The 14,773-nt window shown below is 42.1% G+C and overlaps 4 protein-coding genes across 6 annotated transcripts; 1 reads left to right on the forward strand and 3 right to left on the reverse strand.

The window, feature by feature from the left end:
• Positions 1-82: 82 nt before the first annotated feature.
• LOC124196944 (fatty acid hydroxylase domain-containing protein 2-like) lies at positions 83-2,948 on the forward strand. Of its 2 annotated transcripts, XM_046592201.1 has the most exons (7): positions 83-247; positions 1,428-1,629; positions 1,698-1,801; positions 1,871-2,016; positions 2,079-2,263; positions 2,333-2,462; positions 2,545-2,948. In XM_046592201.1, the coding sequence occupies exons 2-7, from the start codon at positions 1,526-1,528 to the stop codon at positions 2,797-2,799; spliced, it is 924 nt and encodes a 307-aa protein (XP_046448157.1). In that variant the 5' UTR covers positions 83-247; positions 1,428-1,525; the 3' UTR covers positions 2,800-2,948. The 2 variants fall into 2 exon arrangements, with proteins under 2 accessions (XP_046448157.1, XP_046448155.1); XM_046592199.1 differs by having other exon boundaries at positions 83-1,629.
• Positions 2,949-3,174: 226 nt separating this feature from the next.
• On the reverse strand, positions 3,175-5,975 carry LOC124196941 (glutamate receptor ionotropic, delta-1-like). Of its 2 annotated transcripts, XM_046592190.1 has the most exons (10): positions 5,729-5,975; positions 5,243-5,309; positions 5,096-5,184; positions 4,954-5,029; positions 4,732-4,890; positions 4,511-4,670; positions 4,233-4,447; positions 4,050-4,178; positions 3,829-3,977; positions 3,175-3,760 (listed from the first exon to the last, which is right to left on the reverse strand). In XM_046592190.1, the coding sequence occupies exons 1-10, from the start codon at positions 5,731-5,733 to the stop codon at positions 3,307-3,309; spliced, it is 1,503 nt and encodes a 500-aa protein (XP_046448146.1). In that variant the 5' UTR covers positions 5,734-5,975; the 3' UTR covers positions 3,175-3,306. The 2 variants fall into 2 exon arrangements, with proteins under 2 accessions (XP_046448146.1, XP_046448145.1); XM_046592189.1 differs by lacking the exon at positions 5,729-5,975 and having other exon boundaries at positions 5,243-5,712.
• A 1,147-nt stretch (positions 5,976-7,122) lies between these two features.
• LOC124197706 (protein Hook homolog 1-like) lies at positions 7,123-8,394 on the reverse strand. The gene has a single exon (XM_046593236.1). The coding sequence runs from the start codon at positions 8,392-8,394 to the stop codon at positions 7,123-7,125; it is 1,272 nt and encodes a 423-aa protein (XP_046449192.1).
• A 1,094-nt stretch (positions 8,395-9,488) lies between these two features.
• Positions 9,489-10,446, reverse strand: LOC124196950 (complement C1q-like protein 3). Its single transcript, XM_046592206.1, has 3 exons — positions 10,352-10,446; positions 10,108-10,257; positions 9,489-9,986 (listed from the first exon to the last, which is right to left on the reverse strand). The coding sequence occupies exons 2-3, from the start codon at positions 10,163-10,165 to the stop codon at positions 9,535-9,537; spliced, it is 510 nt and encodes a 169-aa protein (XP_046448162.1). The 5' UTR covers positions 10,166-10,257; positions 10,352-10,446; the 3' UTR covers positions 9,489-9,534.
• Positions 10,447-14,773: the final 4,327 nt, after the last annotated feature.

Genomic DNA, 14,773 nt, shown 5'->3' on the forward strand with positions numbered 1-14,773 from the left:
AATGTAAATTTTTTATTTGTTTCCAGAGAAAAAAGTAAATTATGTTTCTCTTCCTTCTTGTTTTTCCCAAGGTCAAAACGCCCCCAAAATGGTCGAAAAATGTTAGTCGAGTGCGGAATGTCAACTCATTCGGAGGTTGTCGTCTTGCTCCTCAAAAATCAAAATGTATTTTACCTTTCGGATGATTCCGGCCGGATCGCATCAGAAGAAGAGATTACATTTAAACCAGCAGTTGATTTTGAATGGGGTAAGTTGTAAAATCTTGTTATCTCGTTCACTCTTGTTGTGATTTATCGCTAATAAGATTTAAAGTAACTATTCTTAATGGATTACGTGGTTATTTCACTGACAAATGTTTGACACACTCTTCCACCACTTTTAAAAATTTAACTGATGATAATATAACAGCGGTCGAGTCTTTCTAATAGCAGAAACCGCAATAAAGCCGATGGTAAAATCCTTTAGATACTCTGCGGTCGATTTTAACCGCAGAAGTGTCAAGTGTATTTGACCAACTAAATAAGAAATAATGGCCGTCCGTTTAGACACTATGGTAGTTGTGTAATAGATTTCCTCGACACTGTCAATGAGACAAACTGCTCAAGTGCTAAGTGCTGGTGTGTCAGCTGTTCCGGCTGATAATTTCTCCATTCCGTATTATTGCCACTAGATGTGGCATAGTGTCAACTACACTCCGGGGTAGTAGGTCGAATTTCAGTTTATGGGGGGTATTTATTCTCTGGATTTGGGAAATCCCTTGTGTGGTTATCTCATAAGAATTCTCCGCTATCATTTGGCACGTCAACGGTGCGTACGGAAAACGGTAAACACGAATAAGCAACGCATTCTCACGACGGTCGACTGTTGGACGATGACCGCGCCAATTCTAACCAAACCAGAATGTCTGGTGATAACAATAGTGCGCTCTCATTTTAAATTCTTTTACAGTTATTATCCACCGTTTGTTTTTTGTTTTACCTTTTTTTCCTTTCAAATGATGAATAATTCCAGTCTCTCTCATAATTAAAATGTAGGTCAATCTTGTGCAGGTATTTCGATTGGGGTCATGTAGAGAAATTTAAAAAAAAAAGGCACTGAAATAACTCTTGTCGTTATAGATCATCCTGACTGACGTGTCCAACCGACTTTTTTGCTCGTCAGGTTTAGCCAAGTAAAAGTGGGTGGTTAAATGATTGCACAACAGGTTTAGCATATCCCCTACAGTAGGTCAGTGAAATAGCTTTCTACAGTTACTCCCCTTGTGCAACTAGAGACAATGCTGAATCTATCGATCCCTCATGGTGTCAGTCGAATCGTGACTAGCTGTTGAAACCGGTTTGCTGATTACTCTGCTTACACACGGACACGGAAGAGAATGAACGACTCGTGTGTACAGTCTGTTTATTTCATTCCCTTTTTCAATCGAGTGTCCCACTTGGCGCTGGCCATGGCCTCAGCCAATGATAAATGCAAGGAAGCGGTTGGATCGCCTTAGTTTTGTTCGGACTGTCCATTGTGCGGTGTCATGGAGCTGCTGAAACGGCTGGGCGGATGGCAGAGGCCGTCACTACTCTTGTTGGCCGCTACTTTACTGGTTGTGTCTCTTCTCTACGGACAATCGCTGACGACGTAAGGCAATTAATCGAGTGCAATTTAGACATTTTCCTAACAGTTTGTGGTTTATTCGATCCGCACAGGCAATTGAAACAATTCCGGACCGCATCCAGCGTCGCTCTCGATTCGCAATGGAAGAAAGTGTTGGCCTTTTTTGGAAATGACGATTTTTACTTGTATGTTGTTGGTGAGTAGTTTCCCGATTTTTATTTCAAATGATTGGATTTTAATTAATTTTAAAAAAAATTAATGGCAGGTATTTTGTTATCCATTCAAATTCCATTTTGGAGTTTCGGAATCATGTTCATGTTTGTGGATTATTACAACTGGCCCAGATGGACTCGCAAGTACAAGCTCCAACCTGGAACTCACGAACCGGTTGATTTGAATCGACTTAAAGAGGTATCTAAATTAAATTTCTAAATGAATCCAATGAAAAAGCTAAAAATTATTTTCTGCATTAGACTATTCAGGTGGTGTTGATCAACCAGTGGTCCGTTTCCTTCCCACTCCTCATCTCCAGTTATTTCATGAAAAAGTTTACCAACACGATGCCAGTCATCGACGATTTGCCCAGTCTCCAGCGTTTTATCATCGATTTCATCATCTTTATTATCGTAGACGAAATCGGACTTTATTATGTGCACAGGTACTCAATTAAATTCAAGCTATTATAAAAATGATCGCAATTAATTATAGATTAATTGTCTTTAATTAGATTAATGCATCATCCTAAATTATACTCGTGGGTGCACAAGAAACATCACGAATGGCCAGCGCCGATTGCCATCACCTTTGTGTACAGCACTCGGATCGAATTTGCCCTCAATATGATTCCGGTTGTCCTGGTAAACTTTCATTTCTATTCCAATTGCATAATTTAAGATTTTATCCGTCAATTCAAGTTTTTGTTTTATTTTCAAATAACAGGGTCCACTCATGACGAATCCTCATTTATTCACTCTGTGGGCGTGGTATGCATTTGTACACCTGAGGGGCTTGAAGAACCACAGCGGATATCACATTCCAGGGCTGACCAGTTCGGAGGAGCACAACTATCACCACATGATGAACAATGCCTGTTTCAGTCGGTCTCCTTTCCTGGACGGGATCCACGGAACGGATAAGGGCTTCCGGGCTTACCTGGCACGGAAGGAACTGGAGAAGCAGCAAAAGAATGAATGAAATCACAACGTTTGTAAGCTTTAAATAGCTTGTTAAGTTTTGTCTCAAATGTTACACTGATTGATGGACGGTTCAGTAGTATTTTAATCCGATTGTACATTTTATGCGGCCATTTTTACCAGTCAATAAAAACCCAAATCAGTTTGAAATTTATTTCAGCCAACACAAGGTGAGTGACTAAATTCTTTGCTATGTTATTTCAAATCAACTTCCGTGTTCACATGACTCTAATCGGGTCTGAAAACTTACCAACGGAAATTGTTTCATTGATGGGAGTCGTTGTTCTTTTTGAAATTTTTTCTCACATACGTAGGCCGATATTTTAAAACTTGTTCTAGACATGCGCAACAAAAAAGAATAAGCCAAGAAGGTCAGTCTTTTACGACTAATTTGTATTGAGTTCCTTGCCGTCATTTGATATTTCAGTGCGCCATCTATTTTGTGCGTCTAAGAATCAATGCAGATATTCGACTACGTTAACTATATATGACTATTCTTTCGATTCTTTCATTCGTTTTCTTGTGTCGCTATTGTAATAATGTCCATTGACTCTACAATAACCTCTACACCTGTCACTTCTGTAACATTACTGGGTGGTTCCTCAATGTTACTATTACCAGATAACTCTTCTTCGGTAATTGACAGTTCTTCCTGGGTTTCTCCTGTGAATTCTCCTGTGGATTCTCCTGGTGCTACCTGTACTAACTCGGTGAGCGTTTTAACCCGGTGGCGCTCAGACAAGATGGCAACTATCTGCTCGAAAAGGAAAGCCATAAAAGATAGGCCCAGTCCAACTAGTAAAACTAGAAATGCTCCCGTCAAATTTTTCAGGGACAGGCGTGAAGGATTGTTTCCAGGTGAATTGACTCCAGTCGGAGGTTTCCCGTTGCATTGCGGAGGCATGGGTCGGAACCAGGTGTCCCAGTAGTCGATTATTCCAGTTTGTTGAAGCTCCAATATCCTATGTTTGGGAGAATTGAAAGGTATTATAGTAGATGAACAATTTGAAAATAAGTGAATTTACCTTACCCCTGAGTGGTACTTTGGGTGTAAGGACTGTTTTTCTGTAGGGCCAACGACGAGGTAACTCCGGTGAATCCTTCTTTCGCCAACTGCAACTTGCATTTGCCAGTTCTTTTAAATTCTGTCCTTATTGCGTCTTTTAGGTAATTTCTGGACTGTGTTAAGTAATTAGAAGTATTTAGCAATCTTGGGGAAAATGAGATTGATAAGGAAAAATAACATTTTACTTCAAAGTAAACATTTCTCGATCCTGACGCAACACTTTGAATGCAATTGGAAGCCAAAGCGCACCGAGAATTTGCATAAGAGTCGAGTTTCTTTTGTATTTTCAAGAACACACCCGTATTGTTATTTCTCTGTTGAGACGAAAATTTTAGTTTCTACCAATCTCAGACTTGTCTATTGATTACCTTAAGCAAGAGATCGATAGTGTCTGTTCTGACTAGTAAATTGATATCGGAGTTTTCAAAAATGTCGTAGATGGAATTGATCAGTGGCTGATGGACCGGTGTCACGACGTAAGTGAAAAGAGTCGAGTTATACGCCTGGACAAAGATGAAAGCCGCTAAGCACCAAGCCGCAGCGACCAAACGAATGGATAACCGTTTCGATGTACATGGCCCACCTTGTGCAACATGTTAATTATGTTACATGTTCCTTTTGTGAATGTGAGTGAATTGAATCAAACCTTGGGACAGCAAAGTTCCGAACGTGTACAGGTAGTATTGTCCAGTTTTAGTTTCCGCCAATTCGATTGTGTCCGCCTCTTTTTGGGAGGGCCGATATTTGTGAATGAAATTCAAAACGGCGATGACGCAGATAATCGACAAGCCAAGTACCAACCAAATCTTTGAAAAGAAATAAAGGGTAATATCAAGCTTTAAAAGTTAATTTCTGTCGGGTATATACCTGCCATTGAAACGGTTTGACGACGGCGTTGACGTTGGCCGTTTCATCCGGGACGGGAATGAGGAAAGCGGAAGAGTCGTAAACCCAAGGAAGTGTCAAATCGACGATTTTGTTGCGCCGACTTGTCGCAAAGACACTTTGGATCAGCAAATCGCATTGCTAATAGACCAAGAAAGTTATTAGAAAGTAGATTAAAGATCTTAGAATGATGGGAAAACCAACGTTATCGATCAAGTAGTCTATTTGGCCTCGCCCTATTTCCGGTTCCAGCTCTTCTGCCACTCGAACCATCTCGTACCTGCATGAAAGAATTGGGAAATCAAATAATAAGTAAGCATGTCATTTGCATATTTGGATTGGTTACGTGAAATTTAAACGAGCCGAAAGAAAGTCGAGGACAACGCCTCCCTTAAGTGGTCCCGACAATCCTTTGCGATTACCACTCCAACGTGGCTGAAATAAGTCAAATTAAGTATACATATTAACGGGAAAATTGACGAGAAATTTATACCCAAATGACGCGGAGATGTCGGCCATTGAGTTGGTTAGCTGCAGACGAACATGCTGGGTTGAAAACACTGCACCAAATGAAGAAAATTAAAAAGAGTAGAACTAAATACATTGAGAGCAATGGTCTGTAGTCTGAACTTATCTGTTTACTACTCTACGCACAACTGAAAAATAAATTTCTTTTGGGGGACAAAGTTGTTCTACTTGTCGATGCAAACTGTCAAAAACTGACGAGCCATGGAGAAGGCTGTCAAAAATTGATTGGGTCAGAGATTCAAGTTAGCATATTATATTTGACATCATGTTACAAATACAACTGATAACTAGCCTACTGATTGAATTTGGTAGGAATTAGTATCGAACCGGATAAAACTTTCCGTCAGCCGCCGATCAACATGACAAAGACCGAATGACGTACACTCAGTCCTCAGTACAGACTCAGACTCAGCACAAAATTTGAATAAACATTTCCCTAACGTGAACTTACATCATCACGCACAATCGATGACAGATTGACAGTTGGTTCACAGAGATTCTGAGAATGACAGGATTGACATTCTCATAGTTGCAGTAACAACTTCAAGCTTTATAAATCAATTCAAGAATGCATGTTATGACTGGAATATTGAAAAATACAACACTGAGAATTATTTACTAAAATTGTTTATATTTATTTTTATTTATATCCACACACGGGCATGACCACCAGACTCTATGATGGATAAATGGCATCTAGCGATAGAGATTAACAACTGCATATTTCGTCTGCTCATCAGCATTTGCATAGAAATTTCGGAGGAATGGAATCGGAGGCTCGGAGCACAGTTGAAGAAAGATTTGATGGAAGATAGAAGCATGGACAAAGCATCATGGCCGAAGCACCTAAAACTATTTCTTGAAAGCAAGTAAATACATGTCTTTTGGTCAAGTGGTCAAGTCTTTCAGCAGACTTAATTCAGTGAGATTTGTTCTTGAAAAGTGGAGGGGAAAATGCCAGGTGGTGTGATGAAAAGCCACATGACCATGTGATCATGTATAATTGGAAAAGGAAAACTATCAAACAATCAAGTATTTCTGTTTTTCAGATGAAGAAAAACTAAATAATTAAAATATTCATTGTTTGCCAATGTATTCCAGAAACTGTACATGCGAAAGATGGCATCACTGAATCAGAAACTAGACGGTACATCAGATATCAATCTAGTTTTATTACGATTGTAACCCAACTTCTTGTGTTAATGAAGGATACTGGCCTACATTGTTTCCTTAATTTGCCATGCACAAGAAAAAAATTACGAGAAAAAATGTTGGCAATTAAAGAGTGTTTCTTTTTATTTTACAGTGATTGGGCGTCCACGAGAAAGCTGAAAACCTTGGAAGTTTTTGTTTTTCATCACCTCTGGTTGCATCATCATCTCCATCTAGGACATCAAGCTCCCTGAGTAAGTGAAATACCGATTCAACATTCAATTTCTCATAGTCTTAAGTGTGCTGTCTGCCTGTATATGCTAGCTAGGACTTGATTTTAATTCGATACTGTTGTTCAGGGCTTTTTTCTTTCTTTTGTGAAGCCATTTACTGCGAATTTTTACTGCTTCCTTGCATTCAGTTCTCGATAGATTTGTTTCAATTGAATATCGCCCCCAACCCACCTCGGCTACATGTCGTTCAAAATGTTGTCATGAAGGCTCGAGATCTTGGGGCAATTTCTGCGTTGTGTACAACACTGCGTTTGCTTTTTTTCAGCGTTATCCATTGTATTCACTCTTAGACAAATCAAAAATTGTTTAACCGTTTCATATCACAAATCTCAAGAACTGATCTTCGTAAAGTTAGGCAATTTGCAGCCTCCTCTTAACACATCAGTCTAATTATTTTGCTTTACAATCCTGAAAGTTGTTTTGCTTTCCTTTTCAAATCTTTGCCTTTCTCTTTGAGGTTTTCTGCATGTTCTTTGAGAATGGTGGCTCTCTTGTACAATTGGGATCCTGTGCTTTGAAGTAATTTGATGAACTCGAGTTCTTCTCGCGATAGTGGTTGAATTCCAGTTTTCTTCTTAACCCACCGATCATACCAATAGTCTCGTCCGTAACTTGGGCTTGGTTTGAATTTGTCCCACGTCCCGCCCACCTTTGCCTCCGCTTCCGCAGCTCCTTTTTTGGCATCCGGAATGGCTTGTTGCAGAGCCGTAAGAGCTTCCGCTAGCGCTGCCAGCTGTTCGTCAGCCAACCTTTTCGCTTTTTGCCCGGAACGCAGCGTATCCTCACGAATCTGCCACATTATCCGGTTTTCGCTTTGCAAAGCTTCGAATTTCGTTCGCCACATCGTGGCTTCCTGTTTGGCTTCCTCGTTTTGGGTTTCTAATGAGAAGGAAGTGGCGAATTGCTCATCAGACAGCTCAGGATCCAAATGGCTTAATTTGTTCAATTGAATTTCAAGGTTTGTGGTGACTGAATCCAGGTTCTGCGTCAGGAGTTCGTTTTCTTGTTCCAGTGAGTCCACTTCAAATACTTTGATTGACAGGGCCTTTTTGTGGTTTCTCACAACGTTTTCCAACTCCGCAATTTCTTTCCTGAGCTGGGACTCGGCGACCTCCCATTCCAAAACAGTTTCACTATGTAGGACCTTTTCCTTCTCCAACTTTTCGATTCGGGATTGAAGTATAGACAACTGGTTTTCAGTAGCCAAGTTGTTGGCGATCGGAACTGACGGGGGAAAAGTCTTGTGAGCCTCTGCCATTCGTTGATTCTTTTCCTGCAAGCTCACCAATGCCTTTTTCAGATCGTTATTCTCCTGCCGTAATTGCGATTCGGTTATGTGGCGATCCCATTCACTCTCGGAGGCCATTTCTTGAAAGCCCTGATCCAACTTTTCATTGTCTTTTGGGGTTTCTTCCACATCATTCGTTATGACTGTGCTCAGGTTTTGAAATTGCTTTTCACATCGATCGATTTCTCGTTTGTTAAATCGATCATCATTTTCGAGCTTGTCAACTTTGCCTTCGGGTACTGTCGCCACTAAATGGTGAACGTCTGGTTGGTTTGGGACTGGTTCCTGTTTGGTTTTCCGTTGGAAGAAATCGGTCAGTTTGAATCCGATCCAAGCGAATGCGGGAAATAAAAATCCGAGTATCAGCATCACGATAAATGGCATCGCGATCATTGTCATTTATCGAAATTCTAGTTGTTGATTGTTATCGATGGGCTTGCCCCTCTTATGCTTATATAGACTCGTACCGAGATTAGTGAATCCGCTTGTCATCCTACGTAGCTCTTTTTGCAAAAAGTTACATTTTTTGAAGTCGTGCTTTTTAGTCATTAGGAAAATGAAATATTTTGGGTTTTAACCCACATTGTTCTCATTAAAATTTTATTTGAAAAATAAATTTTGATGTTCATTTCACACATTTTTAAATGGGATCTGTGCGTAGCAGGTAGAGTGGTTAGGCAACTACGTAACCTCGGCCGTTGTAGTGACAAATCGACAAATCGTTTAATATTGATCGGTTGAACTTAAAACTTTTAACGAATTTAATTACGAGTAAAGTACTACAGTGAACAAATCTTGTTTCAGTTTACGCGCATTGCAAACCTTTTGTGTTGCTCAAGCCTGCCCAGCAAGCGTAGATAGCACATACGAATTCAATCAAGAGCTTAATTAGGGCCCCCTTCTGGCCACGCGGAAGTATAACTGTCACTTATTGTGCCGTGCTCCATTTGCGGAACACCTAATAGATCAGAGTTTGTTAGTGAATTTGGTGCTGACCCCCTTTGTTTGCCCCATGGGTTTTTTTCCCCTCTTTTGAATGATGCCAAGTCATTACTTTTCTGGAAATTTTGAGAAGCTCCAGTGTAGAATGGATAGAGCACAAGTCTGATAGGCACCGTTAGAGTTTGCTTCTCCTACAATGGCCCAATTAGCTGTTCCAGTCTTCAGCTGCAAATCAACTCGTAGGACACCAGTGCTACCAGCAATACCCCAATAAGCGAAATAGTATCTTCTTCCTGCTGGAGTGGGGACGACGAAAAAGTACTAGGGGTAAAGGCGTTTCCCACATTGAGTTTGACAGAACCAAATGGAACAGGTGTTGGCTGTAGTCGAATAGCTAACCGTCATTTGAGCATTTTGATTTCTATATTGTTGTAGAACATTATCGAGAAAGAACGCGGAAGAAATCCATTTAAAAGTAAAATGCCTACTTTTTATTTATTCGTTCACCTCACACAAGTTATATTTTCGTATTCATCGTCTGTAGATAAAAACAGCTACATGGGACGACCGTACAATAAAAAATCAAACTGTTAATTCGTTCTCTTCCACTAGCCAACCGACATAATTAAAATAATTATGTAAAACATTATCGTGAATTCTTCCTTCTGATAAGTATAGCCTAACTTGGTCGCCTTTGACAAGTTCCAATGTAGCATGCATGGAAAAAGTCTTGAAGGTGGTGTCACCGTACCCTTCTCCTACTAGGATCCAATCCGCTGTTCCAGTCTTCATCATCTGCAACAGAACTCTTGCTTTGACGCCGCTATCACTAATACCCGAAAATGCGAAATAATATTTCCCTGGTGTAGGGGCGACGAATATTCCAGTGGCAGGGTTAAGGGCAGTTCCCACATTGAGTTTGATTGGATTAAATTGAATGGTGGTTAGGGCAGCCGAATAAACATTCGTCATTTTAGCGTGGAAATAAATAGCTGTAGATTTTACGTCGACAGTGCCGATCATTTTCTGCAACTCTATTTCATATGAAGAGGTCGAACGAGAGAAAAAGAAAAGTTATGTTTTATATACTGCGTGGAATACTGTAGGCGAGTAGGCCTATGTGTAAAAAATATTGAACGAATTATTTTACGGTACCTGAATCGGTTGTTTTAGTAAAATCGCAATAGACGTTTTTGACTTGTTTGTTGTCCATGATGGAGAAGATTCCGCTTTTGACGAATCCGATAGTCTTGAGGTCTCCACATGAGGTGGGGATTGTACCAAGAGAACTGGGAGTAGTAATTGCTATACAAAATTGTAAAAATGAATTATTTTTCCTTTAAATTTTTCGAAAATTTGTCAAAATATTTTTAGTTTGAAGCTGTTTTTTCGGCCTTACTATTTAAAGCAGTATTAATTGGGTCCAGCGCAGTTTTGTCGGCCTTATCGTCCAGCGCAGTTTTGTCGGCCTTATCGTCCAGCGCAGTTTTGTCGGCCTTAGCGTCCAACGCAGTTTTGTCGGCCTTATCGTCCAGGGCTGTTTTGTCGGCCTTATCGTCCAGCGCAGTTTTGTCGGCCTTATCGTCCAGGGCTGTTTTGTCGGCCTTATCGTCCAGGGCTGTTTTGTCGGCCTTATCGTCCAGGGCTGTTTTGTCGGCCTTATCGTCCAGGGCTGTTTTGTCGGCCTTAGCGTCCAACGCAGTTTTGTCGGCCTTATCGTCCAGCGCAGTTTTGTCGGCCTTATCGTCCAGGGCTGTTTTGTCGGCCTTATCGTCCAGGGCTGTTTTGTCGGCCTTATCGTCCAGGGCTGTTTTGTCGGCCTTAGCGTCCAACGCAGTTTTGTCGGCCTTATCGTCCAGGGCTGTTTTGTCGGCCTTATCGTCCAGGGCTGTTTTGTCGGCCTTAGCGTCCAGGGCTGTTTTGTCGGCCTTATCGTCCAGGGCTGTTTTGTCGGCCTTAGCGTCCAACGCAGTTTTGTCGGCCTTATCGTCCAGGGCTGTTTTGTCGGCCTTAGCGTCCAACGCAGTTTTGTCGGCCTTATCGTCCAGGGCTGTTTTGTCGGCCTTATCGTCCAGGGCCGTTTTGTCGGCCTTATCGTCCAGGGCTGTTTTGTCGGCCTTAGCGTCCAACGCAGTTTTGTCGGCCTTATCGTCCAGGGCTGTTTTGTCGGCCTTATCGTCCAGGGCTGTTTTGTCGGCCTTATCGTCCAGGGCCGTTTTGTCGGCCTTATCGTCCAGGGCTGTTTTGTCGGCCTTATCGTCCAGGGCTGTTTTGTCGGCCTTATCGTCCAGGGCTGTTTTGTCGGCCTTAGCGTCCAACGCAGTTTTGTCGGCCTTATCGTCCAGGGCTGTTTTGTCGGCCTTAGCGTCCAGGGCTGTTTTGTCGGCCTTAGCGTCCAGCGCAGTTTTGTCGGCCTTAGCGTCCAGCGCAGTTTTGTCGGCCTTATCGTCCAGCGCAGTTTTGTCGGCCTTATCGTCCAGGGCTGTTTTGTCGGCCTTAGCGTCCAACGCAGTTTTGTCGGCCTTATCGTCCAGGGCTGTTTTGTCGGCCTTATCGTCCAGGGCCGTTTTGTCGGCCTTATCGTCCAGGGCTGTTTTGTCGGCCTTAGCGTCCAACGCAGTTTTGTCGGCCTTATCGTCCAGGGCTGTTTTGTCGGCCTTATCGTCCAGGGCTGTTTTGTCGGCCTTATCGTCCAGGGCCGTTTTGTCGGCCTTATCGTCCAGGGCTGTTTTGTCGGCCTTATCGTCCAGGGCTGTTTTGTCGGCCTTATCGTCCAGGGCTGTTTTGTCGGCCTTAGCGTCCAACGCAGTTTTGTCGGCCTTATCGTCCAGGGCTGTTTTGTCGGCCTTATCGTCCAGGGCTGTTTTGTCGGCCTTAGCGTCCAGCGCAGTTTTGTCGGCCTTAGCGTCCAGCGCAGTTTTGTCGGCCTTATCGTCCAGCGCAGTTTTGTCGGCCTTATCGTCCAGGGCTGTTTTGTCGGCCTTATCGTCCAGGGCTGTTTTGTCGGCCTTATCGTCCAGGGCTGTTTTGTCGGCCTTAGCGTCCAACGCAGTTTTGTCGGCCTTATCGTCCAGGGCTGTTTTGTCGGCCTTATCGTCCAGGGCTGTTTTGTCGGCCTTATCGTCCAGGGCTGTTTTGTCGGCCTTAGCGTCCAACGCAGTTTTGTCGGCCTTATCGTCCAGGGCTGTTTTGTCGGCCTTAGCGTCCAACGCAGTTTTGTCGGCCTTATCGTCCAGGGCTGTTTTGTCGGCCTTAGCGTCCAACGCAGTTTTGTCGGCCTTATCGTCCAGGGCTGTTTTGTCGGCCTTATCGTCCAGGGCTGTTTTGTCGGCCTTAGCGTCCAGCGCAGTTTTGTCGGCCTTAGCGTCCAGCGCAGTTTTGTCGGCCTTATCGTCCAGCGCAGTTTTGTCGGCCTTATCGTCCAGGGCTGTTTTGTCGGCCTTATCGTCCAGGGCTGTTTTGTCGGCCTTATCGTCCAGGGCTGTTTTGTCGGCCTTAGCGTCCAACGCAGTTTTGTCGGCCTTATCGTCCAGGGCTGTTTTGTCGGCCTTATCGTCCAGGGCTGTTTTGTCGGCCTTATCGTCCAGGGCTGTTTTGTCGGCCTTAGCGTCCAGGGCTGTTTTGTCGGCCTTATCGTCCAGCGCAGTTTTGTCGGCCTTATCGTCCAGGGCTGTTTTGTCGGCCTTATCGTCCAGGGCTGTTTTGTCGGCCTTATCGTCCAGGGCTGTTTTGTCGGCCTTATCGTCCAGGGCTGTTTTGTCGGCCTTAGCGTCCAGCGCAGTTTTGTCGGCCTTATCGTCCAGGGCTGTTTTGTCGGCCTTATCGTCCAGCGCAGTTTTGTCGGCCTTAGCGTCCAGCGCAGTTTTGTCGGCCTTATCGTCCAGGGCTGTTTTGTCGGCCTTATCGTCCAGCGCAGTTTTGTCGGCCTTATCGTCCAGGGCTGTTTTGTCGGCCTTATCGTCCAGGGCTGTTTTGTCGGCCTTAGCGTCCAACGCAGTTTTGTCGGCCTTATCGTCCAGAGCTGTTTTGTCGGCCTTAGTTTCCAGCGCAGTTTTGTCGGCCTTAGTGTCTTAAGCAGTTTGCATCGCTGTTAAAATTAATTCTTTCATTCAATTAAAATTTCGATAAATTTACTCACTTTCCAATGCTGTACCCAATTTTGAAACATCGTCGTTGGTTTTCTCTAGATCAGTTTGAGAGGCTTTAGTCGCCAACTTGTCATTTGTTGCTGTAAATAACAATAGTAATTTTTAATTTTTTACATTTAGTCCCAATATAATTTATTTAAGTTATTGTTAGATAACTTTACTTTTCAGTGTCTCTTTCAAATCCGAAACTGTTTTTTGCGTTTTTGATAAATTGTCATTTGTGTCTGTAAAAGTCGATAGAAAGTTAGAAACATTTGTATTTTATTAAATATTTAACGATTAGGATTATTCTTTTTTTTTATTTAATAATATTTTAGTGTGACGGGTTTGCTAAAATTAATCTTAAAATCTTACCTTTCAGTTGCCTTGCTAAACTAGCAGTCGTTGCTTCAAGTTGTTTGATTCTTAAAAAAATGGCACCCTGATAGAAAAGATCCCTAATGCTCGGATTATTTTTGAATTCAACAGTTTCGCCAGACTGCTGAGCTGCCGTTTCATCATTAACGTGTTTAATGGGTTGATTGTTAAACGTTGAAGTGTAGGGAATGTAATAGGGGTGATAAGGGTCAAAGTTATTGACGGGTATTTGGCCATAAACAGCAAAGAGCCAAACCGAAAAAACAGCAATCAACTATAATGTATCAATTGACGAAAAAAAGAAAAGAAAAACAACAATCATCTTTATTGTCAAATCATGATTAAATCATAAACGATGGTAGGCAGACTTAAATTCAATTGTTAAGTTCAATCTTTTCTTAATAGTATTTGTAAAGAAATCTTACCGGTATCTTTGTCATCGTTTGCTTTTAAATATGAAACTACAAAAACTACTAGCGAGAAGAGGCTCGACCTTTATATACTTTCCATTATTGGGCGTTTCTTACGTTCTCGTCCATTTCTCGTTTGTAGAACAGGTTCCCTTGCCGTTTTAACCTTCCTGAAGTAGAAAATTGTTATTTGCCTCTCAATATGTAAATTACATACCTTGCTCCCTTTTATTTTGGTTCTAATAAGAGCTGGTTACATGATATGCCCGCAGAAAGTTCAAGTCCGGTCACTTTTTTTTCTGTTGTTTGGAATTTCTTTGGGCGGATGAAATATGCGAGGCACAAGTTAGTTATGATGTGTCGATTATCTCGATTCGCTTAGTATTTGTTTTTATTCCAGATGCGGGAAACGAAATTGATTCGAGAGACTCGAATAAAATGGAATGCCTATAAATATTGCAGGGTCGCCGTTAATTGATTTATAAATGAAAGAGAATTGTTTTTCTTTCCTGGCTTCAAATCCATTTGAGGTGGAAACTATTCCTGATCAATCATGTTATCGCAATTTGTTTAGTGTCGGTTTCGTCGTGAATGAACTTTAACCGAAATTTTTACGATATTAAATAGTATCGTTTCTCTGACCTAACGATTGCCGAATCATAAAGAATATCCGCGTTCAAAACAAAATAATAAAAAAAAAAAAAACAACAAAACAAGTTTTCGACTCGGTGAAGAGTTGGATGACCATTTGACCGTGAAACGTGATGTTAGGAAAAATAAGAAAACTTCTCCTTCGCTCGAAGGCTCGTAACCATGAATCTAAATATGTGTAGAATGATAGAAATAGAAATATAGTAGTCATACAGCTTCTTGTCGAAGGTCAGGGTCTAGACACAAGCCATGATA

The sequence above is a fragment of the Daphnia pulex genome, chromosome 7 (genome assembly GCF_021134715.1).
Source record: "Daphnia pulex isolate KAP4 chromosome 7, ASM2113471v1".
Lineage (NCBI taxonomy): Eukaryota > Metazoa > Arthropoda > Branchiopoda > Diplostraca > Daphniidae > Daphnia > Daphnia pulex.